This window comes from Convolutriloba macropyga, chromosome 11 (assembly GCF_964194025.1).
Source record: "Convolutriloba macropyga chromosome 11, txConMacr16.3, whole genome shotgun sequence".
Classification (NCBI taxonomy): Eukaryota; Metazoa; Xenacoelomorpha; order Acoela; family Convolutidae; genus Convolutriloba; species Convolutriloba macropyga.
The window spans coordinates 15668943-15689356 of NC_134478.1; the positions used below are offsets into that span (position 1 = coordinate 15668943).

Genomic DNA, 20414 nt, shown 5'->3' on the forward strand with positions numbered 1-20414 from the left:
GTCCAAAACTTTGGGCGAAAATTGTGACTTGCAGTTCAAAATTGGCACTTTTCGCGTTTCAGAATGTTTGAATCAAACTAATCGGGTTTTCAATGTTTCTGAATTTGAGATTCAATCAGAACGAATTTGTAATGAGATGCACTGCTATAGAGGCGAACGAATAGTGAACCAATCATATTGCGCTATTGAATTAGGAGTGCCTTATGTTGTTTACCAAGCAAATTATGCTGGAAATATGACTTGGCAACAGGGACAAGATTATTGCCTGAGCAAAAATAGCAAACTAAGACATGGGTTTGAACTCTTCTTGACTGACTTTAACAAACCGTACGATCCACTCCGCCGGTTTGAACACCCAGCGTATATTGACTTACAGGATGTTGAAGACGAAGGAACTTGGATAGGCCCCTCAAATCTGTTTGAAAGTGACAAGTTGCTTTGGGATACAGATCCTAATTTCCAGAATAGCGATGATCGTGATTATGGTGTCGTGAAAGGTTCTCTTTTTCAAGCGTACTCGGCTGCTGATACTGGACCAGATGTTCTTTGTGTGAAAAACATTGCCTCTTGGAAGAACTTTCGTGACAATTAAAAAATTACATTATTTTCAGCTTTCATTTTTGCTCTTTTTGGAATAAAGCTCAATTAAAATACTTGGTTCATCGCTTAAATAGTTCTAATTTAAATTAACAGTCCACTAAATGAATTTAGCGTCCCCCTCTTGTTCGTTGATTTCATCAATTGATTTATTGTTATTTGCAGTGGAATCCGCCTCTGATGAGTCCCAAAACAGACCATGCCCTAGTGATGAGCGGATTAAAAAGTTGCACGAATTTTGCAAGTTCACTAAAAACTTGCAAGACTCTTGTAAGAATATTTCATGAAATATGTATTCTCTTGCAAGTTATTTTGAAAGATTCTTGCAAGATTTTGAATTTCATAATCACTGGGGTTGTCTAAAAAATTGTGCTCTCGAACCGCTTTTCAGACCCTGTAATTTCAGTCTGGAAGCACACAAGTGTGCCTTCAAGTGGGTCTGATCATAGAAGTGGGTCTGAGTTTCCGCCGTCAATTCAAAATATTTGTTCAACTACCTTTTCCTTAGGTGAGTTGAGAAAAATCAATTAGTTTTAATTAGCTTCTGCTTTCATTTTAGTCCTAAAGATAAACATGAGCATTATCAAGGATTTCTTAAAGAAAGAAAAAAAACTGTATTTTCACAGATGCTATATAAATATATAAACTATGAGTAGCGTACACTCTCTTGAGTCGTCATTAATAGCTTACAACTTATTTTAAAAGAAGGAAATTGTTGCGGTAAACAACCTTTTGACCTTCATTTTTCGAGAGCTTCAAAAATTCAATTCAAGATGAAATCTGCAACAAATGCAACAATAAATTACCACGTGATATGAACTAAGAAATCATAATTTCATCTGATTTTATCTCAAACACTTGTTTCCTTTTGAGCTTGAGTTCTTCTAAAGCATAAAGCATTTAAGTCTTTAAAGCATTTAAAGCAAGTCTAATTAACAAAAAAAGTGTTGCGACGCAACTTCTAATGGTCCGCCGAAAAACAGGTTAAGGATAAAATGGTCAAAGCATTAAGCAACCAAAGCATTCTCTCTCTCTCTCAAAAAATTGTTGATAACCTAAAAAGGGGAAACTTAAAGGGAAATTGAAAAGCGGACCCCCCACTAGATACCATCATCCCCCACATGTTATTAAAGTTGACTAATTTGTATCAATAGGTTGATTTACCTAACCTAGGGACCCGGTAGAGGATATCTAGTGGGGCAACTTTATACTCAGGATACTGCATATTTTTTGGAAAACTTCAGAGGAAATCAATCTCTCTAGTTCTCATCGAGAACCCAGTTTTTGTTAGCTTACTTTGCCCCCTGAAGTACTAAGACTAAGTTCACGCGCTAAAATTGGCCGCACTTTTGCTGGGGGGATAAATACAACCCTATATTTACAATTTTCATGCTGTTTTAACTTGTTTTCTGAGCATTTAGCCACAAAAGATTTACAGCAACAGAAAAAGACAAAGAACACAGCCAAAGGATACAACTAAGAAAACAGCATCAAAACCAAGGCAAAGAACAGTGAGACAACAGCATATCAGAAACATGCCAGAAAATCAAGAACTTCTTCGAAAGTTGCGTGGAGCTCACAGAGGAGTTGCAACAGAACTCTACAATGTATCAGAAGGCATAATGAACAAACCGATCACACTTATCGATGAAGACGACCTGATCCGACTGCAGCAGATAGTTGAATTATTGAAGAAGAAGCAAGCCCTCCTATCTGAGCAGAACCAAAAGATTCAGTCTCTTTTTGATGATCCCGCATTTTGAACGATGAAAATGTTGAGACAGAGGAGTATGATGACAAGATCTGCCAAAACATCGACTATGTTCATCCGTTTGTTCTGCGAACGACAAAACACTCGTCACAAGAGAGCTCATTTGCAGCCGGAAGCACCACGATTTCGAGAAATATGCAGAACATGAATCTGCCGAAGCTCGACTTGCCCAGTTTTTCCGGAAACTATTTGGACTGGATCTCGTTTATCGATCGCTTCAAGGGAGCAGTAATAGATAACGATCAATTGACAAACAGTTTGAGATTACAGTATCTGAAGTCAGCAGTGAAAGGAGAAACTTCGAAGATGTTAACTTCAATCACAGTCACCGACGACAACTTCGATGTTGCAATGGAAATTTTGCACAACCGATAAGACAACAAAAGATTGATACTGCGAGCCCATATCCATGGAATTGTCTCCTATCGACCAGTTTCAAACGGAAACATGCGAGAATTACAAAAATTTGTCGACACAATGAAGGAGCACAGAATTTCTCTTCGGAACATGGGACAACCAGTTGAGCATCAGGATCCCTTCTTTGTGTACTTGATCGCGGCAAAACAGCCCACCAAAACACGGAAGTTCTGGGAGCTTTCTTCAAATGGGAAAGAACTACAGACTTATCATGAACTAATAATTTTCCTGGAGGAACGTGTTTAAGCCTTGGAGTCAGCAGCACCAAGCAACAGTTCATCAAATACCAAAAAACGATCGCACTTGAAACAAAATCAAGCACAGAGACAACTTCACACTCATGTCACGACAACGAATCAGCAATGCGAATGTTGTGAAGAGGAACATCGAAATTTCAAATGTGGGAAGTTCAAAGGTTTAGGTGTCAATGAGCGAGCCCCGCTGATCAGAATCAAAGGACTTTGTTTCAATTGTCTACGACCAGGACACCGGGCACAGAACTGCAAAGGTTCTTCATGCCGCCAATGCGGAGGAAAGCATCACCCTTTGTTTCATCGAGAAGATGCGCATCAAGTCAACAATCCATTGAAAAAATCGTTCGGAAAAATTCGCAAAGCCAAAAGAACAGGGGAACAGCAAAAGGTTACATCTGGAGCTTCAAGCAGTAATGGAGAACAAATAAATATTGATCAAAAGATAACAGCAGCCCTCACCCATGAAGACAAAACACAGAAAATTTTTCTCCAGACAGCAATTGTTCCAGTTGATGTCCAAGGAGAAATTGCATATGTGCGAGCAATTCTGGACTCTGCATCGCAGAATAATCTTGTAACTGAAGCTGCAGTACAAAAGACTTCAGCTAAAGAGAAAGAGGAACAATACTCGTGTTTTTGGACTCGGAGGAAATGAAGTCTCAACTAATCGCGGAACTGTTGACCTTTGCCTTCAACCAAAAAAAAGCACCAATTATCATTGACGCGTCGGTTTTGACAAAAATGACAAACTATTTGCCCTCCCGGTACATCAACACAGACAATTAGGAGACAGTAAAGGAGCTACAGTTGGCTGATCCCGACTTTAACAAGCCCGCCCAATTTGATCTGATAATTGGAGCTGGACACAACGAGGACTTGATGGTTGGGAACAACCGACTGAAAGAACCAAACATCCCCGTTACTTATCGACTCTCAGCATTCGGTTGGTTAGTAGTCGGACGCGAAAACGTGCAATCTTACAATTCTTCCACTTTACAAACCTACTTTGTGTCATCATTTGAAGACAGTTTACAGCGTTTTTGGGAAATCGAGGAAGTGCCTGAAACTAAACATCTGACCGAAGAAGAAAGAAGATCTGAAGAACACTTCAAGTCAACCACAAGAAGAAGCACTGAAGGAAGGTTTATCCGTAAAACTGCCGTTTAAGAAAGAAATTGGAGAAGTGGGGGATTCACAGCAGCAAGCTTAGAAGTCTTAGAAGTCGGCTCCATAAACTTCAAAAACAGCCTGTTCTGTACAGACGATACAACGAGTTCATCCAGAAGTTCATTAAACTAGGACACATGGATGAAGTACCCGCAAAGGAGATTATACTGCCAATAGAGAAATGCTTTTGTCTCAGCCATCACTGTGTGTTCAAAAATTCAAGTAAAACTACGAAGCTGCATGTAGTCCTTGACGGTTCAGCGAAGACTACCAGTGGAATTTCTTTGAACGATAGATTGATGGGGGGACCCAAGATCCAGAAAGATCTATTCAGATTCCTGATCCGTTTCCGTATGCATCCTGTGGCCTTTTCAGCATACATTGCAAAAAAGTACAAACAAGCGCAACCGGAACCCAAAAATAAAGACTGTCATCTTTGGAGGAACCGAACTCAACAGATATAAAGACATTTAGGATGACACGTGTCACGTACGGAATAGCATCATCGGCGTCCCTTACAGGTTTTAGCAGAAGATGTTACGGACGAAAATGTACAGCTAGGAATCATGACAGACATGTACGTCGACGACTTGTTGACAGGAGCACCCTATTTGGAAAGTGCAATGAAGGTGCAGGACTCAATCATAGCAATTCTTTCAGAGGCAGGATTTGAGATTCGCAAATGGACTCCAAGTAACTCAGAACATGTTGAAAGATTACCAGCAAACTGTCGATAAACAACCAACGAGATGACAATTAAAAGCGACGACTATAGTATAAGAACTTCAGGCGTCAAGTGGAACCCAAATCCAGACCACTTCAGATTCATAGCAAAACTGGACGAAACGACACCATCTACAAAACGCGAATTGCTGTCAGAAGTCACCCGGCTCTCTGATCCTTTGGGATGGCTTTCACCTACAACATTACAGTTCAAATCTTTTGTGCAACTACTTTGGATGGACCGACTTGGATTGGACAAAGCTTTGTCGAAAGGCCTTCAGCAACAATACAGCCGACTCAGACTTCAACTGAGGGAACTGAAAAATATTACACTGCCCAGTAAGGTAGTTTCATTCTTGCCAGCATCATTGGACATTGAACTTTACGTCTTCTGTGATGCATCGACTACAGCCTACGCCGCAGTTTTGTGTATACGGCAATCTTTCGACGGATCGGTTCACGCAAGGATGTTGACAGCAACGACCAAAGTTGATCCAATAAGGAACTTGTGCGCTCAATGGCTGGACCTTTGTGCAGCACTTCTTGGAGCAAATTTGGTGGAAGCGGTATCATCATCTTTGAGCGATCAACGTTTCCCGACAACGAAGGTGGACGCTTGGACAGATTCAACGCTGACACTTGTTTGGCTGCAAGAGTTTCAGAGAAAGTGGAATACATTCGTTGCCAACCGTGTTGCAACAATTCAGAACGTCATTTCATCCAGCAATAGGAATTTCGTGCCGACGGAGGAGAATCCTGCTGATTGCGCATCACGAGGGATCTCAGCCGCAAACCTAGCCAAACACAGCCTTTGGTGGAGTGGACCCCACTGGCTAGAAAAACGCGAAGATTATTGGCCAAAGGCGGAATCAATTGAGGAACATTAGCCCGCAGTGAACAATGAAGTGCAAACACTGAAGCAAACAACAATGGTTATTACTCAGGAGAACAACTCAATAGTTCAGCTAAGTAATCGAATATCCTCGTTTGGAAAACTGGTTCCAATTTTCTGTTATGTCAAGAAATTCACTCAGAAGGCTAAACAACAAAGCCAGAAGACCTTTGCCAGCAGAACAGATCCAACACAATCTGATACCAAATGCTACTCACAGAAGAGGAACCTATCATCAAAACGATGTCAACAGAAAATGTCGGAAGCTGCAACAGCATCTTAATTTCGATCAATTGGTCAACTCAGCTCTTCAGATCTTTAACATGGACGGATTGCCAAATACGGTTTTATTCAAAAACTTTACTTGCAAGAGTTTGACGCCATTGTTAGTCAGTCATCTTCATCAATGACAGAAGGGAAAGGTAAAAACAATTCGGACAATGCGCATAGTCATAAACTCCTTGGTAAAGTTGAGGTAGGTAATGTTGGTGAGGTTGAGGTAGGTAGGGTTGCGTTTGGTAAGGTTGAGGTTGGTAAGGTTAAGGTAGGAAAGGTAGGTCAAAGCGAGGTAAGTAAAGCTGGTAAGATTGAGGTAGGTAAGGCTGGTAAAGTTGAGGTAGGCAGGATTGGTAGGTTCAGGTAGCTAAACTTGGTACAGCCTAATTAGGTAATTTAGATAAACCAACAAGTTTCAATGAAATGGAGCAACATCTAGGTATAAGTGGAGAAGAACTGATCAACAGTACCACAAAATGAAGAATAAAGCTCTTTCTAAAAAGAGGAAGACTTTTCAAACTTTCTCCCTTCTACGACCCAGACAATAAAGTTGTTCGCGGGGGCGGACGACTGGCAAATTCGCCAAACAACATTGACAAGAGGTTTCCTATCCTGATTCCCAAAGATTCGGCAATCACAGTGCTTCTGATACGAGAAGCTCATGCAAGGAATTTACACGGACACTCACCGTTAACATTGTTTTATCTTCGACAAGCAGTTTGGATACCCGGAGGACTATCAGCTGTTAAAAAATTCATTTACAACTGCAAGCCCTGCATTCGCCACGACGCCAGGATTCATCAGCCGCAAATGGGAGATCTCCCAACAGAACGTGTTGTTTCATCATTTGCTTTCACCCACACTGGTTTCGACTACTGTGGACCCTTCAGTACAAAAGACAGCAGCGAAAAACTGCAGATGTAAGTTGCCCTTTTGTATGTTTCAGCACAAAGGCTGTTCATATGGAAACAGTGACAACATTGACTAAAGAAGACTGTCTGGACGCCATAAAACGCTTCACATCACAACATGGACTGCCCGAAAATATATATAGTGACAACTCAAGGACCTCAATTGGAACTCGGGGAGAAATTGAGTTTCGGAAATTATTAATGGATAGAGAATTCAAGAATCTGGTAGATGCCTTCATTACAGGACATTAGATAAACTGGTTGACAATTCCTCCACGGATGCCTCACTTCGAAGGTCTCTGGGAAGCCGCAATAAAATCCATGAAGAGACATTTTTACAGGACTGTGGGAACAACAAAGATGTCTTTTGAGGATTTCACAACCTTGATCACTCACATTGAGGTCATTCTATATTCTCGCCCGCTGACAGCCCCCTCTAGCGATGCCAAGGACCCCTCAGCACTAACGCCCGCTCCTTTTCTTATTGGACGCCCACTAACAGTTTTACCGGAGTCATCTCAAGAAGATAACCGGACACTAAAAAGAAGGTTCAAAAGCATCAACAATATTGTCAGACCATTTTGGAAAAAGTGGTCCGTCGACTACTTGACAACACTTCAACATCGCCCAAAATGGCAGGATAACAAGCAACAGTACGCCGCCAATGACATTGTTGTCATCAAGGAAGACAACACGCCTCCAATGCTATGGCCACTGGCAAGGATTACAAAAATTTCCGACGGAAATGACAAGATGGTACGAGTAGTCCAAGTTAGAACTCAAGCAGGACTCTACATACGAGCAGTCAGCCGACTTGTTCCATTGGAGAAAGAAAAACAAGAATCTTGGTTACCCATATGGAAGACAGCGGATGACCCGATGGATGAGGATTGACGAGTCAGCAGCACAACCTATTTCAATACATCAAGACCGGAGGATAAGCGTTCCCTAGACAATGAGCAATCAATATTCAAGTCAATAACATCAGCAATTAATTTTTTTCAGTCTGTCACGCAAATTCTTAATTATTCATTTTCATGACAGCAACGACACTGATGACCACAATTGCGGTGGTGATGATAATGACCATGAGGATGATGATGACGACAACAACAAACATACGAAAAAGACGACTACGACGACGAAGATGACAACAAGGCAAACAACAATCAATTTTCAGAAAACAATTTCCTCTTCAAAAATTTTCTGTGAAGTGTCTTGTGTCAAATGGTCTCAAGTGACTTCAATATTATTTTTCATTTGAACTCGTTCAAGGAGGCCGGGTTATGTTGCGGTAAACAACCTTTATTTCGAGAGCTTCAAAACTTCAACACAAGATGACATCAGCAACAAAATGCAACAATAAATTACCACGTGATTTGAACTAAGAAATCATAATTTCATATATTTTATCACAAACACAAGAGCTTCCTTTTGAGCTTGAGTTCTTCTTAAGCAAAAAGCATTTAAGTCTTCAAAGCGTTTAAAGCAAGTCTAATTAACAAAAAAAGTGTTGAGACGCAACATTTATTGGTCCACCAAAAAATAGGTTAAGGGTTTACAAAAAACTTGAAAGGCTCTTGTAAGAATTACCACGTGATCATAATTTGAACTATGAAATCATAATTTCATCAGATTTTATCACAAACACTTTCCTTTTGAGCTTGAGTTCTTCTTAAGCATAAAGCATTTACGTCTTTAAAGCGTTTAAAGCAAGTCTAATTAACAAAAATAAGTGTTGCGACGCAACAGAACTGCTCTTAATAGAAGGAATTATACTTTTCAATAGAAGGAATTATACTTTTTTAATAGGAATTACTTTTTTAATATTAGGAATTATAATTTTTTATTAAGAATTACTTTTTTAACAGAAGGAGTTACTTTTTAATAGCGAGAACTGCTAAGAGGAGCATTTTTTCCAATATCGAATAAATAAAGATAAATATCCAATGAATAATTCTCAATATCCAATAAATAAATATTCAATAAATAAAGATGAAGCTGAACTAATTCGGATTCAGTTTAACCAGAGTCTGATACCATTTCGCTCAAGGATGCTGTGACCAGTGGACCACTTGGGGCTTGAGCATTCCCATTTGAGATTAGAGGTTTCAGTTTGACCTGCAAATCTTTTTGGTCCGAGGCGGCGTAATTTGTGACCCTTCTGATCAGTTACGCTTTAAAAAGAGGGTTGTGTGCTCAAATAGCCGACGGTTAGCTGAGTCAAAAACATTTTAGAACCCGGGCCGAGGTGTCACCTCAACAAAGCGCAAAACTATGTAAGATTGGCGATGAATCCGTTGACTTTTGTAATATCTACGCTCAAGCGTAGATCCTACCTAAATTCAACGCCTCCACGCTAATCTTACATAAATTTGCGTTCTCAAGCGTAGATCTTACATAATTTTGAGTTGAATTTAGCGTAGATCTTACATATTTTTGCGTTAAATTGAGCGTAGATCTTACATAACTTTGCATTGAATTTAGCGTAGATCTTGCATAAATTCAACGCACTAACCGCCAATCTTGCGTGTAAATTAATAATGCGTTTATAAGCGTAGATCTTGCATCATTTTGTGTTGAATTGACATGTCGAGACCAAAATGAGCGAAGGTGGTGCCATGGGTTCAAAATTACACATGAACGAACGAAAGTTTGCATATCGTCAATGTTGAACGAGCGAAAACCTTTGAAGGGACGAAAGTCTGAAAACAGCCATTTTTGACTGCACGGAATCTGGACGCAGGCAACCTTCAAAGCACGAAAGTCTGGTCATGGCAATTTTGAACTCATGAAAGACTGAACCTGAGCAACTTTGAAGGCGCAAAAGTCAATAATACATTCGAGTCTGCGCGCACAAAAAATGTGAATTAAAAAACACTAAAATGTATTAAATTTCATTACTGTTTTAGATTTCTTACAAGAAGCGCTCACAAAAATGAAACCTTTAGAAGAAACTGTTTCGCAAATGTTGATAAATGTCACCACTAAACATAAAAAACTGCCTCCAATTTTCTGCCCTCTGGTTGACAATTTTCCTTCTAAGATGATCGTACGCTGCTGAAGTTTTCAGTGATCTTACAGTAATGCCAAATGAAATACAACATTTGCAACGTAATTTTCAATAACCAAGTTTTTAGAATTTAGTAACACTTCTCAATGCACAAAGTTTTCACAAATTCTTGAAATAGACCGAATATCTGACGAACACATGAACGTCTGATCGGAGATACTATTTAATGAACGGAGAATGAACGAAAAATTTTGAAATTAAAAATCATTAGAGGAGAGAAAAGAAAAACTGTACATGTTTTTCGTCTGATACAATTATATTTTGCATGGATATTAATTTTCTTTTGTTTCTGACCTCAGCCAGGGTATCGTGGTAGATCTGAATGATTCTGACATGAAATCCTGTAAAACATGTCTATCTAGCACGATCATAAATGACGATGACTTTGCTGCGCGATCTTGATGGTTGTCTTAAACGATTCTTGAAAGTTCGTTACGAGCTGATTTTATTGTTCCGACCCCACTTGTGGGGGAAGGAACTATATACTCAAATGGGTTTTTTTGTTCAGTCAATTTGGGCCGATCGATATATTCATCGTAGAGAAATGTGAGTGGTATAAATAAAAACATCGTCCAGCCTAGAATTTGAAATTAAAAAAGATTTTTTTTGAATTTGGTATTTTTCGAGGAGTTATCGAGGATTGAAGTTTAGTGTGAACACGTGATATTTGGTATGAGTTCGTTCACTTTTATTGTAATTTTTCTTCAAATTATGACCTTTTCTTTAAAAATTTTTCATTCAAAATCACATTTCACGCCAAAAAAGGGATCAATTTTTTATTCCTAATACACGAAAGGTGATAAAAAGCTAGTTCTTGTCCCATAGGGAAGTGTACAATAAACAAAATCGAACTCTATTTGAAAGCTGTTTTTTCAGAAAACTTTAGGTCACCTAGAGACTGGTCACTTTTCATATCGATGTTTGGTTAATGATAAACCTGATTTACAGTAAAATGACGCCTAATGAACAAAAAACACGTTTTCAAGGAATCGCACATATTTTTTATGGCATCGACTCTGAGCTTTTGTAATTTTTAATGAAATTTTGATTCTCTTTTTGAGGTTTTACAGAATTTTTGGAGCCCTATGGCATTGATTGGTTGACTTAAAGTGCAATGCGTTTCGTAATGAGCATTAGTGAAGCTATTCAAAGCTTTGATTGGACAGCTAATGGCTATAAAGGCTTTATACATAATTCGAAAATTTTTTTTAAACATTAACGATCATAAACTTATTTCTGTAAACTGTAAGTCAACCTCAGTACTGACAGGATCCCCTTCCTTTCTACTGCAACCAAAACTAATCTGTTTAGCGGTTTCATCTTCTAACTATTGCTTTTATGACTTTGAGGCCACAAGATTTCAAAAACAGTTTTGAAATTTTCTGACATTTTCGTATTTTTGAATCCTTTCGAAATTTTATCACATTAGCCTAATTGGGATAGCTCCCGTGGGTTTAGGGAAGACGTTCAATGGATCATGGATAAAGTTTTCAGAGAAAAACTTATGGTTTAAATGGCTTCGACACTTTCTTCTCTCACTTTACTGAATTTTTGGGTTTGCCTGTATTTGTTCTTGGTTTCTTAGTCAATGACTTATTGTAATGTCTTATCGTATCGGTGACTTATCAATGACAAACATCCTTGTCGTCCCATCGAAGCATAACTCTTATGCTCCCATCGAGCGGCGCTCTTATTGCCTTTCGCAGTAAGAAATTCAATTTAATGGCGTAGATACCAATAGTTTTCTCAGAAATTTCGTGGTTTTAATGTATTTGCTCATATATATTGATATTTTGAAGTCATATTAAAAAAAGAATTTCGTGCTGTTAAAAATTAATGGATGATAGAAAAGTCTTTACCGGAAAGATATTTTGAAAAGGCTTCGACACTTTTCTCGCTCAATTTTTTTTTGAATTAGCGGTTTTTGCATATTTTTAATCTTTAGGTAGGCGTAAAATGCCGACCGGTCTCAAAAGCTTGTATTGAGTATTTAAGGATTGATGTTACCCGAGGCAGTCATTTTATAGCGAATAGTCTCAAAGTTTATGATATTATACATTTTCAATGATTTTTTAAACTTTTCATTTTTTGTTGTTTTTTTCGTCAACTTGTAGCTTATTCTCATCATTGAGAGGTGTCATTCAACTTCTTGTATTCGAAAATTTAAATGTCTAGTGATATCATATCGTAACTGATGTTTTGTTTAAATATGCGTTTAAATAAAAGTTTGAGTGGTGTACTTATGTTTCTTTTTCTCTACTTTTAGCACATTCGCGTAATAAGAGATCCCAATGATTTTCAAATGTGGCACAAATGCACTTATTTAATCCTTCAGTATAAATTCAGTTGCATTAGTTTGAATGAAAATGGAAGGAAGAATACATATTATTCAGATAATAGCTAATGATTTTAATGACTTCAATAATTTGTGTTTTCGCAAATTGTTTATTTTTTTGAGTTTTTCTGCTTCTGTAGTCCGTTCCTATGGCTTAATCTAACCAACGACAGGTCTTGTTGGTTTCATAATGAATGGTTAGTAAATTTATTAAGAACTATTTCCTTATTTCGTTAAAAGCTAATTATTTTTAGACTTTAGGTGATGAATTTTAGCCTTTAGAAATTATTTGGTTCAAAAAAGTTGATTGATTTTTCAATTTCGCCTTATTAATTTCTTTAGTCGACTTTGTTACTTAGTCTCATTAAGTAACTTTGCCATCTGCTGTATAGTATGGACAAATTAAATTTGGGCAATTAAGGTTTTTAAACGATTGAATTTTGGCGTTGTTACTAGGTGCGTTCAAATTTAGATACTTAGTTTTTGCCGTGAAACTTTTGTTTTTGCTTCTTTTGTTGTTTGTTTTTTTTCTCGTAGTTTGTCAATGAAAGATCTCGTCAGCGCTGTGATGAGGCATGGCATTATGTTTTTCAACAAGTAGTTCGGTTTTTAAACGTTTTTAAAAACTCAAACATCTATTTTATTATCTCTTCATTTGGTTGACAATTAAGTCAAAAGTGTAGATGAGCTCAGGTCGGAACATCATGTGCGAACTCACATTAACGAGCATCCTTGTATATTATTGACTCTTATGAAGCATCCTCTTTCACGGAATCATTTTTCTTGAGCTACCTTTTCTTATCGGAAATCTGAAGATGTATTCATAAACATTCTTTATTAATAAAAATAGGGATACAATTGATTGTTGTCTCTCCTCGTTTTTATTCTATTAGTAGCCGAAGCATTTCTCTTTTTTTTCAAATTTTTTCGCACTCTGGCCATCCAGAATATTTGCAGAATGTTTTTTTGACTGTGAATGGTAAACGAAGAATTGGATTTTGGACTGTTCAGAGTGTTTTCAGAGGGCCGGTTTTTTACTATGATTTTTGTCTGAACAGTGTAAAAAGTAACATGATCAAAATATGCTCATAGTAAAAAACAGACTGAGAAAAACTATGATTCAGCGCTGATTTACAATGTTAAAATGATCCAGGTCGTTCATGTTAAATGAAATAATTTGGATTGATTCTTGGTTTTTTTGTGGTTTCAAACAAAAATGTTTAGATAATTTCTTTGCAAAAATTTTACCTAATTCGTTGTGATACTTTTGTATTATACCTTTATTTGCAATGTATTTCGTTCCGTTACATTTATATTATCTCATTTCGGAAGGGGCTTAGATTTTTTTTTCAAATAATTTTTGATTGAACTTCAACAGTTTAAACAAATAGGTAGCTATATTGGTTGTAAGTTCTTCTTAAATTGAAAAAAGTGGTACAAAGACGGCCTTCTTGTCTTAATTAGACAATCTTCGCAAAATTATCTGCAAGTTGAACGATATCAGTTAAGAAATCGATTTTGGAGGAAAAAATAACAAGAATATACAGTCTTAGATCTTGCAAGATAACATTTCGAAGTCGACTGTGGTTATTTCGCTCCACCATTTTGGCAAACTTCACAAAAGACACATTTATAACTTATTAAATACTTGTAACAAGTTGTTAAAGATTTGTTTTATCGAGCATTATAAAAACTGTTCATGCTCCTATTTTATACAACTATTGCAGCATAAACATGTTGATTGAACAACCAGATTAGAGACAGAGTTAGTATTTGCGCAGTTAAAAAGCAGAGAATCGGTCAGCGAATTGTTCCCATTTTTGGTGAACACCCAGCAAAATGACATGATCAGAATGGAGTCAGAGTGAGAGATACACATTGACCTTCTTCATCGTTAAGCGCTGTAATCTGGATAAATTAGAGATAGTGGGCTGTATTCTAAACGTGCAGAAACTCCTGTGTTAAAGATAATTTTGAAAAAATCAAAGCTTGAAAAGGCTGAAATAACCCTGCTTCTGAAATATTGAATTTGATGTCCAGTTCTGCAAAATGTCCAGTCTATAGAGGATTTGATTATTAAAATAGACAAAAATTATCGTCATATTATAGAGCAAAATCAAGGGTTCAAAAATATGCACATGATACCGGTCAAACCTTGACTAGAAATGACAGCATTGTTTGTATGTATTATGTACGTGGAATTCAAGCTATCTGGGTAGTTAAAATTAGCGTGCAATTAGAAGACATTTTTCAAGCGAATTCTGATACTTTAATTGGTCATTTGGCCTCTTACGTTACGTTACGAAAATTTTTAACTCTGCATGACAAACATCTTTAAAAAAAGAGCTCACAAATTTTCAACTCTCAAAAGAGAAAAATTTTAACATTTGTTTATCAGTGATATTTATGATATCCGGGAAACGATGATAATATAATTATGGTAACCGAGAAAATCAGATTCTATTGTTGCGCAAACACAATTGAAAAACTGTCGATTAAATCCGAATAAAAAATAATTGTTTTAGCATTTTGAAGAACCGAAATATTTTTAATGAGTTTTACTAGCCGCAATAGCCTTGTATAGTTGCATACTTGATATAATTTTAATTTTAAAAAATCAACCCTAGAAGGGATTTTAAATATTCATTATTTTCGAAAAAAATATTTTTAATTTCTGATATGTCCAATATGTATAGAGTGATCCCCGGTTATTGCTATTAAAAGTAATGTTGACATTTTTTGTATCGAATCGTTGTATAAAACTCCAATCAACTTGTCTATCTTTGTCGGTCCTTTTGACAAACTAGTTCCTTTTGCATAACAGATCTTGAAAAAATTGATTACAATAACTGATGATATCCATATCTAATAAATCACTTTATTTTGACTCCGGAAGACTTCGCAATGCCTAAAAGAAACGACCAATTGAATCATTATACAAATCTTAAAAGTTAATGCATAAACCACGTTGAGTTGTCAAAAAGTTATATAATTAAAATTGCTATAATTGAGGTTATAAGCGGTGCTACATATTTTTCACCTCAAAACACCCGCAACATTTAATGACAACTGCTGTGAAAGTGGTGAATTTTAGTGAGATTTGGGATTTTTAGTGGTTAATTTTATTTGCAATTTGCGGTTTTTTGCGGTGAATTTTGAGCAAAGTTAGAGATTTTTTGCGGTGAAACTTTTTTGACCGCTAGAACAAGGAAAAAATTTTTCATCGTTTGGTACCAACAGAAAGAGAAAGCTGTGAAAAATAAAGTTTCGCCGTTAAAAGTCAGAAACTTTACAAAAACTCACCTGAAAAAGGTTTGTGGAGATTTTTACAGAAGAATTGACGTAAGCTTTGCTGTTTTGAGAGGTGAAAATCAGACTTTTACCGAATTCGCCGAAGTGAGCGCTGAAAACCGCTATTCTTGCAACCATTCACGGCAATCATTGAAATTTTTAGATTTTATAGCAACTTTCAGCGTTGACACCTGGAATTGTTAAAAGCTACCAGTAGTATCGTAATATGCACGTTTTGTCACGGGTGGGGACGTCCCACGCGTTACAAATCGTGCGGTGCATTTCGAGGGTATGGAAAAAACTTGTCAACTTTTCTCAATTTTGGCGGTGACAAAAATTGTAAAATTTTTGTCAATTTTGTGCTGCGACAAAAACATGTAAAATTTTGGTGGGAATTTGGTTCAGTTTGACATTTCAGAGAAAAAAATACGCTCTCCAGATGACGGCGGAGAAAGATGCGGCCAGTCACCAAACGACCCTTAAAACGAAATGAATTCAAATTGACTGTACCAGATTTTCACGATGGCCTATCTTTGAGATCCGGATGGCCCTCGAAGCACACTTTAGGACATAGAGGGCTCTACACAATCCAAAATCAGCATACATTCAGATGAAGCAGGACTATATCAGAGAAACCATTGCAAGCCTCCTTCATGTGGTTTGCTGCGATATCGAGCTAAAAAAACTTCAGCCGGAGCAACGGGCACCTTAAGTCACCGATACCTATCTCATTGAAGAAGATGCCTGTCTAGATATCAAAGTAAATGGACAAAAGTAGAACATTTTTCGATGTACAGATTTATGCTGCTCAGGTCTCATCCTGCCAACAAGAGACACTAATCACTGAAAAAGCTGAAATACGAAGATTGGGTCGTCCAAATCGAGAACAGCAGCTTTAACCCACATGTGTTTGCATAAACAGGATGTTTCCGGACCCTCTCAAAGCAGGGTCATAAAACTAATTGCAGAGAAACTCAGCGGCAAATGCGATGAATCATACAGCGAAACTACGCAGCTCAGTTTTACGCATTAGGGGCTGCAGGGCTTTGAATTCTCAGCTTCAATAGAGGAGCAAGGGAACTGAACCAAGCTCAAAGTTAATTTACATTCGTCTTCCGCAACCTGTAATTTTAATACCTCACGATATTTGACAACTTCAATATATACCCAAAGATCTCTGCCAATATTTTCCAGAAAAAAATTGAGCCATAATGAAAGAAATAATAAGTGACAGACAATTTCCCACTGCAGCGTGCCAAGATAAAACGAATATACCACCAATTTTTATGAAACCCAACTAAACACGCAGTTGATTATACAGAAATTCTCTTGAAACGGAATCGAAATGAGAAACTGAATTTTGGAAATGGCAGCTCCATTTTCTCGTGAAAACGTTGAACAACATCTCAATACACGTAAAAAAAGGGATAGAGCACACAGATAATGCTACAAATTATAGAAATTTATCGAGCAGAAAAAATTATGGACAAAATTTTTCGAGTTAAAAGCTGAGAATGCCCAGAACTTTTCCTCAAAACTTTGGTTAATTAACGTACACTCTATGGTGATACCACTAACAAAATTTTACATGAAAAAAAGTCACTTAATCACAATTGGTAGAACTACATCACCCAAAAGCAAAAGACAATTAATCTTAAATGCTAGAAGGAACTTTCTACAATAGCAATTTAAATATCAGCACAATTACAACGTCTTCAAAAGAGATAAAGAATTCATGAAGTAATAAAAAACAAATTAAGAAATAAGAAACAAACTATGACTACTAAATTTGTTAGTTTATGCATACACAAAATCTCCCTGATGAACCTAAGAAGCTGTTAATTTTTCGCAGTAATACGAGTTCTAATTCGAATTGACGGCCGCTTTTGCTAAATTTTCAGGCATCCCGTGAGCTGAAATGTAATGACTCTTCAGATTCGACTTGAGAGTGAATTCTTTCCCACAAATTGAACATTTAACAGTTTCTATCAAGCTTTGCATATGTTTCAGCACAACATGTCTGCGAACATTCTGTCTCTGTTTGCCTTGCAGCCCGCATAACTTACATGAAAACAATTTCTCGCCCGTTTCCAAAGATTGCATTGCACCCACTAAGTCGTTCGGATCTTGTTGAAAACTTGGTTGAATTTGGACAGAAGAATTCGAGGATTTAAGAGTTGATTGAACCGAGTTTTGAAAAACTCTAACGGACGACTTAGATGTCTTTGCGTTAGAAGGGTTCGATGCCTCTTGTTTCATTATTGCTCGCTTGGACGTTCCCGAATTGGAATTGTCGGTTAAGAAGGGAACCCGGAACTCATTTTCGACCACTCCAACTCTTAAGGTACCGTAAAATTCGGATGTCTCCGAACTCAAAATATCAAAGGTGGATTTCCTACAATTAGACGTTACACGACTTATGAAATCTTCCACCATGTTTAAACCAAAATATAGGCAGTCCATTCTGAAAAACGCAAATGGTCATTAAAAAGGTGATTAATATGCGATAAAACTTTCACGATGTAAAACATGCCAGACAGTTTTATTATTACATCTGACTTGAGTTTTAAATTTTAATCAAGCGTGTCGAAAACGATAACTTTTTGCAAATTATTAATAGCGGAAAAACGAGTATAAGTTTGCGTGACACAGGTTTTCATGTCGACAACATTTTCGTTCACGCGGGACACATTTGAAGACGTAAATTGATTTTGATAAAGGTGCTTTCAGAAAATTTTGAAAGTCAAAGTCTACTTGAGCTTTTCATTTCAGAGAAGCAATGCCAGACTATTCGTAAATAATAACCCAATACTCTCTCTTCAGGACACGACACAAAAACCGGAGCAGCACAGAAGGCAAAATGCGATTAAAGGACCAGAATGAGCGACTTTGAGTGAATATCGAAAAGTGTTTTCCATAAATTCAAAAAATGTTTTCAATAAACAATTGAGAAAAATAATTATCCTCACTTCTTCTGCCTCGCTTCAATAACTAGCCTTCTGCAAAAGTCGAGAAAAAGCGCGCAATTTCCTTATATGAAGTGCCTGTATATCAACTGCAAATAAATGATCATTAACTTTGTGCTTTGCAATAATAACAGACCACCAGGAAACAGCTGCGGTAGCAAGCATGAACTAATGAACAAAAGCTGATTGGAAGTGAGCGTGACATCATATGGTGGTAACAAAAATGTTGACGACAAAACAAACAACATAGCCACGACTCTGGAATTGAAACGAAGCAAAGCTTGTCTTGAGGCGCATCAATTTAACGCAGTAAATCAAATAATTTCATTTCTTATACAAGTAAATTTGAAAAAAATGGATCTACAAAAAGAAACAAAATAAAGCAAAATCTGCTAGATTTTTTGCTAAAACGCCACAGGTCGCGAAGTTACGGAAATTTCAGAGAAAAAAAACTAATTTAAAATAACAGCGAGATACTGTATATCTGGAATCGATGACTAGCAAAATGATAGAAAATAATCAGATCGAAAAGTACAAAGACAACCAGGGAAGAAAGTGGACAGACAGATAAAATCACAATCTCAGAAGTTTTTGAAAACACTACATCTAGCAAGAGATTCACCAAAGACAGTCGATCATCTTTTCTTCTTAACGATACTCATAAAATACATCTAAATACGCACTTGCACGAAACACGTTATCCAGAAATGCACAAAAAAAAAGAAACGGGCGTAAATCTACAGAAGCGGATCAAAACTAAATTTTGACCTGACAGTCAATTTTCAGTGACATCAACAACATTAAAATGATACCAAAAAAATTAAAAAGACAATCACCTCTAATTGCAACTAAAAAATAAATAAATCCTCGTAGAATAAAAATTCGACAAACACACGCCGTAAGAGAGTAGTAAAAATTTTTATCAAACAGTAAAATTACAAAAATAGATCATAACTGCTAGTAGAAATCTAATCTGCGCTCTAAATAGTCAAAAGCAATCCCAAGCGTACATATAATTGTTAAAATATATGCCAAAAACGATAGACAGTATACAAGGAGGATCGGTAATGTGCGTTCGCACATTAAGTTCCGACCCCGCTCATCTACATTTTTCACTTAATTGTCTACCAAATGAGGAAGAGATAAAAAAACAGATCAACATATCGTTCAACAAACTACTAAAAGAATCAAACAATTTACTCTAGAGGGCCTATGAGACCATGAGACCTGTGGCTACCATAATATGACTAACAGAAAAGACTGCAATAAAAATCAAATAGTTACAAATACTAATTACGACCAAAACTCCTTGTCCTTTTATTTGTAAACCACGAATAACCAAATCAAAATGGCATCAGATAAAATTTTTACTCAGAAGATTAACCAGCACCTTTTTGGAACAAAATATGGGACTTTTCCTCGATGCGACTTGGCAACAACTTGAAAGAAATGAGCAAAAAGGCAAAGTTTACTAAAACATTGCCTTTTTTAAAAAAGAATTAAATTCGACCTGATTAGAAACATTACGGATCAAAAGAAATCATTGAGAGAGTCTTTTATACCTCAATAGAGAGCTATTGAGGCTTTTCATCATCCAGGATATGTCATGCGACTACAAAAAGAACGACAAATACTGGCAAAAATTGCACGAAAAATTATGCACGAAAACGATGCCCCCTATCAATTAAATATTAAGGTGATCACTAAAAACAGTAAAAATCTTTGTTTGCATTTTTTGCAG

General features: G+C 36.9%; 2 protein-coding genes across 2 annotated transcripts; both read left to right on the top strand.

Moving 5' to 3' along the window:
- Window positions 1-4955: 4955 nt before the first annotated feature.
- LOC142349048 (uncharacterized) lies at window positions 4956-5816 on the top strand. The gene has a single exon (XM_075400460.1). The coding sequence runs from the start codon at window positions 4956-4958 to the stop codon at window positions 5814-5816; it is 861 nt and encodes a 286-aa protein (XP_075256575.1).
- A 42-nt stretch (window positions 5817-5858) lies between these two features.
- Window positions 5859-7902, top strand: LOC142349049 (uncharacterized). The gene is made up of 3 exons (XM_075400461.1): window positions 5859-6079; window positions 6601-7017; window positions 7350-7902. The coding sequence occupies exons 1-3, from the start codon at window positions 5859-5861 to the stop codon at window positions 7900-7902; spliced, it is 1191 nt and encodes a 396-aa protein (XP_075256576.1).
- The last annotated feature ends 12512 nt before the right edge of the window (window positions 7903-20414 follow it).

Bases quoted from the DNA above. Each gene is read 5' to 3' on its own strand.
- LOC142349049 (XM_075400461.1), top strand. From the start codon at position 5,859: ATGGTTATTACTCAGGAGAACAACTCAATAGTTCAGCTAAGTAATCGA. The intron at 6,080-6,600 runs GTCGGAAGCTGC...CTTTCTAAAAAG, and splicing joins AAACGATGTCAACAGAAAAT to AGGAAGACTTTTCAAACTTT. The intron at 7,018-7,349 runs GTAAGTTGCCCT...ACATTTTTACAG, and splicing joins AGCAGCGAAAAACTGCAGAT to GACTGTGGGAACAACAAAGA.
- LOC142349048 (XM_075400460.1), top strand. From the start codon at position 4,956: ATGACAATTAAAAGCGACGACTATAGTATAAGAACTTCAGGCGTCAAG.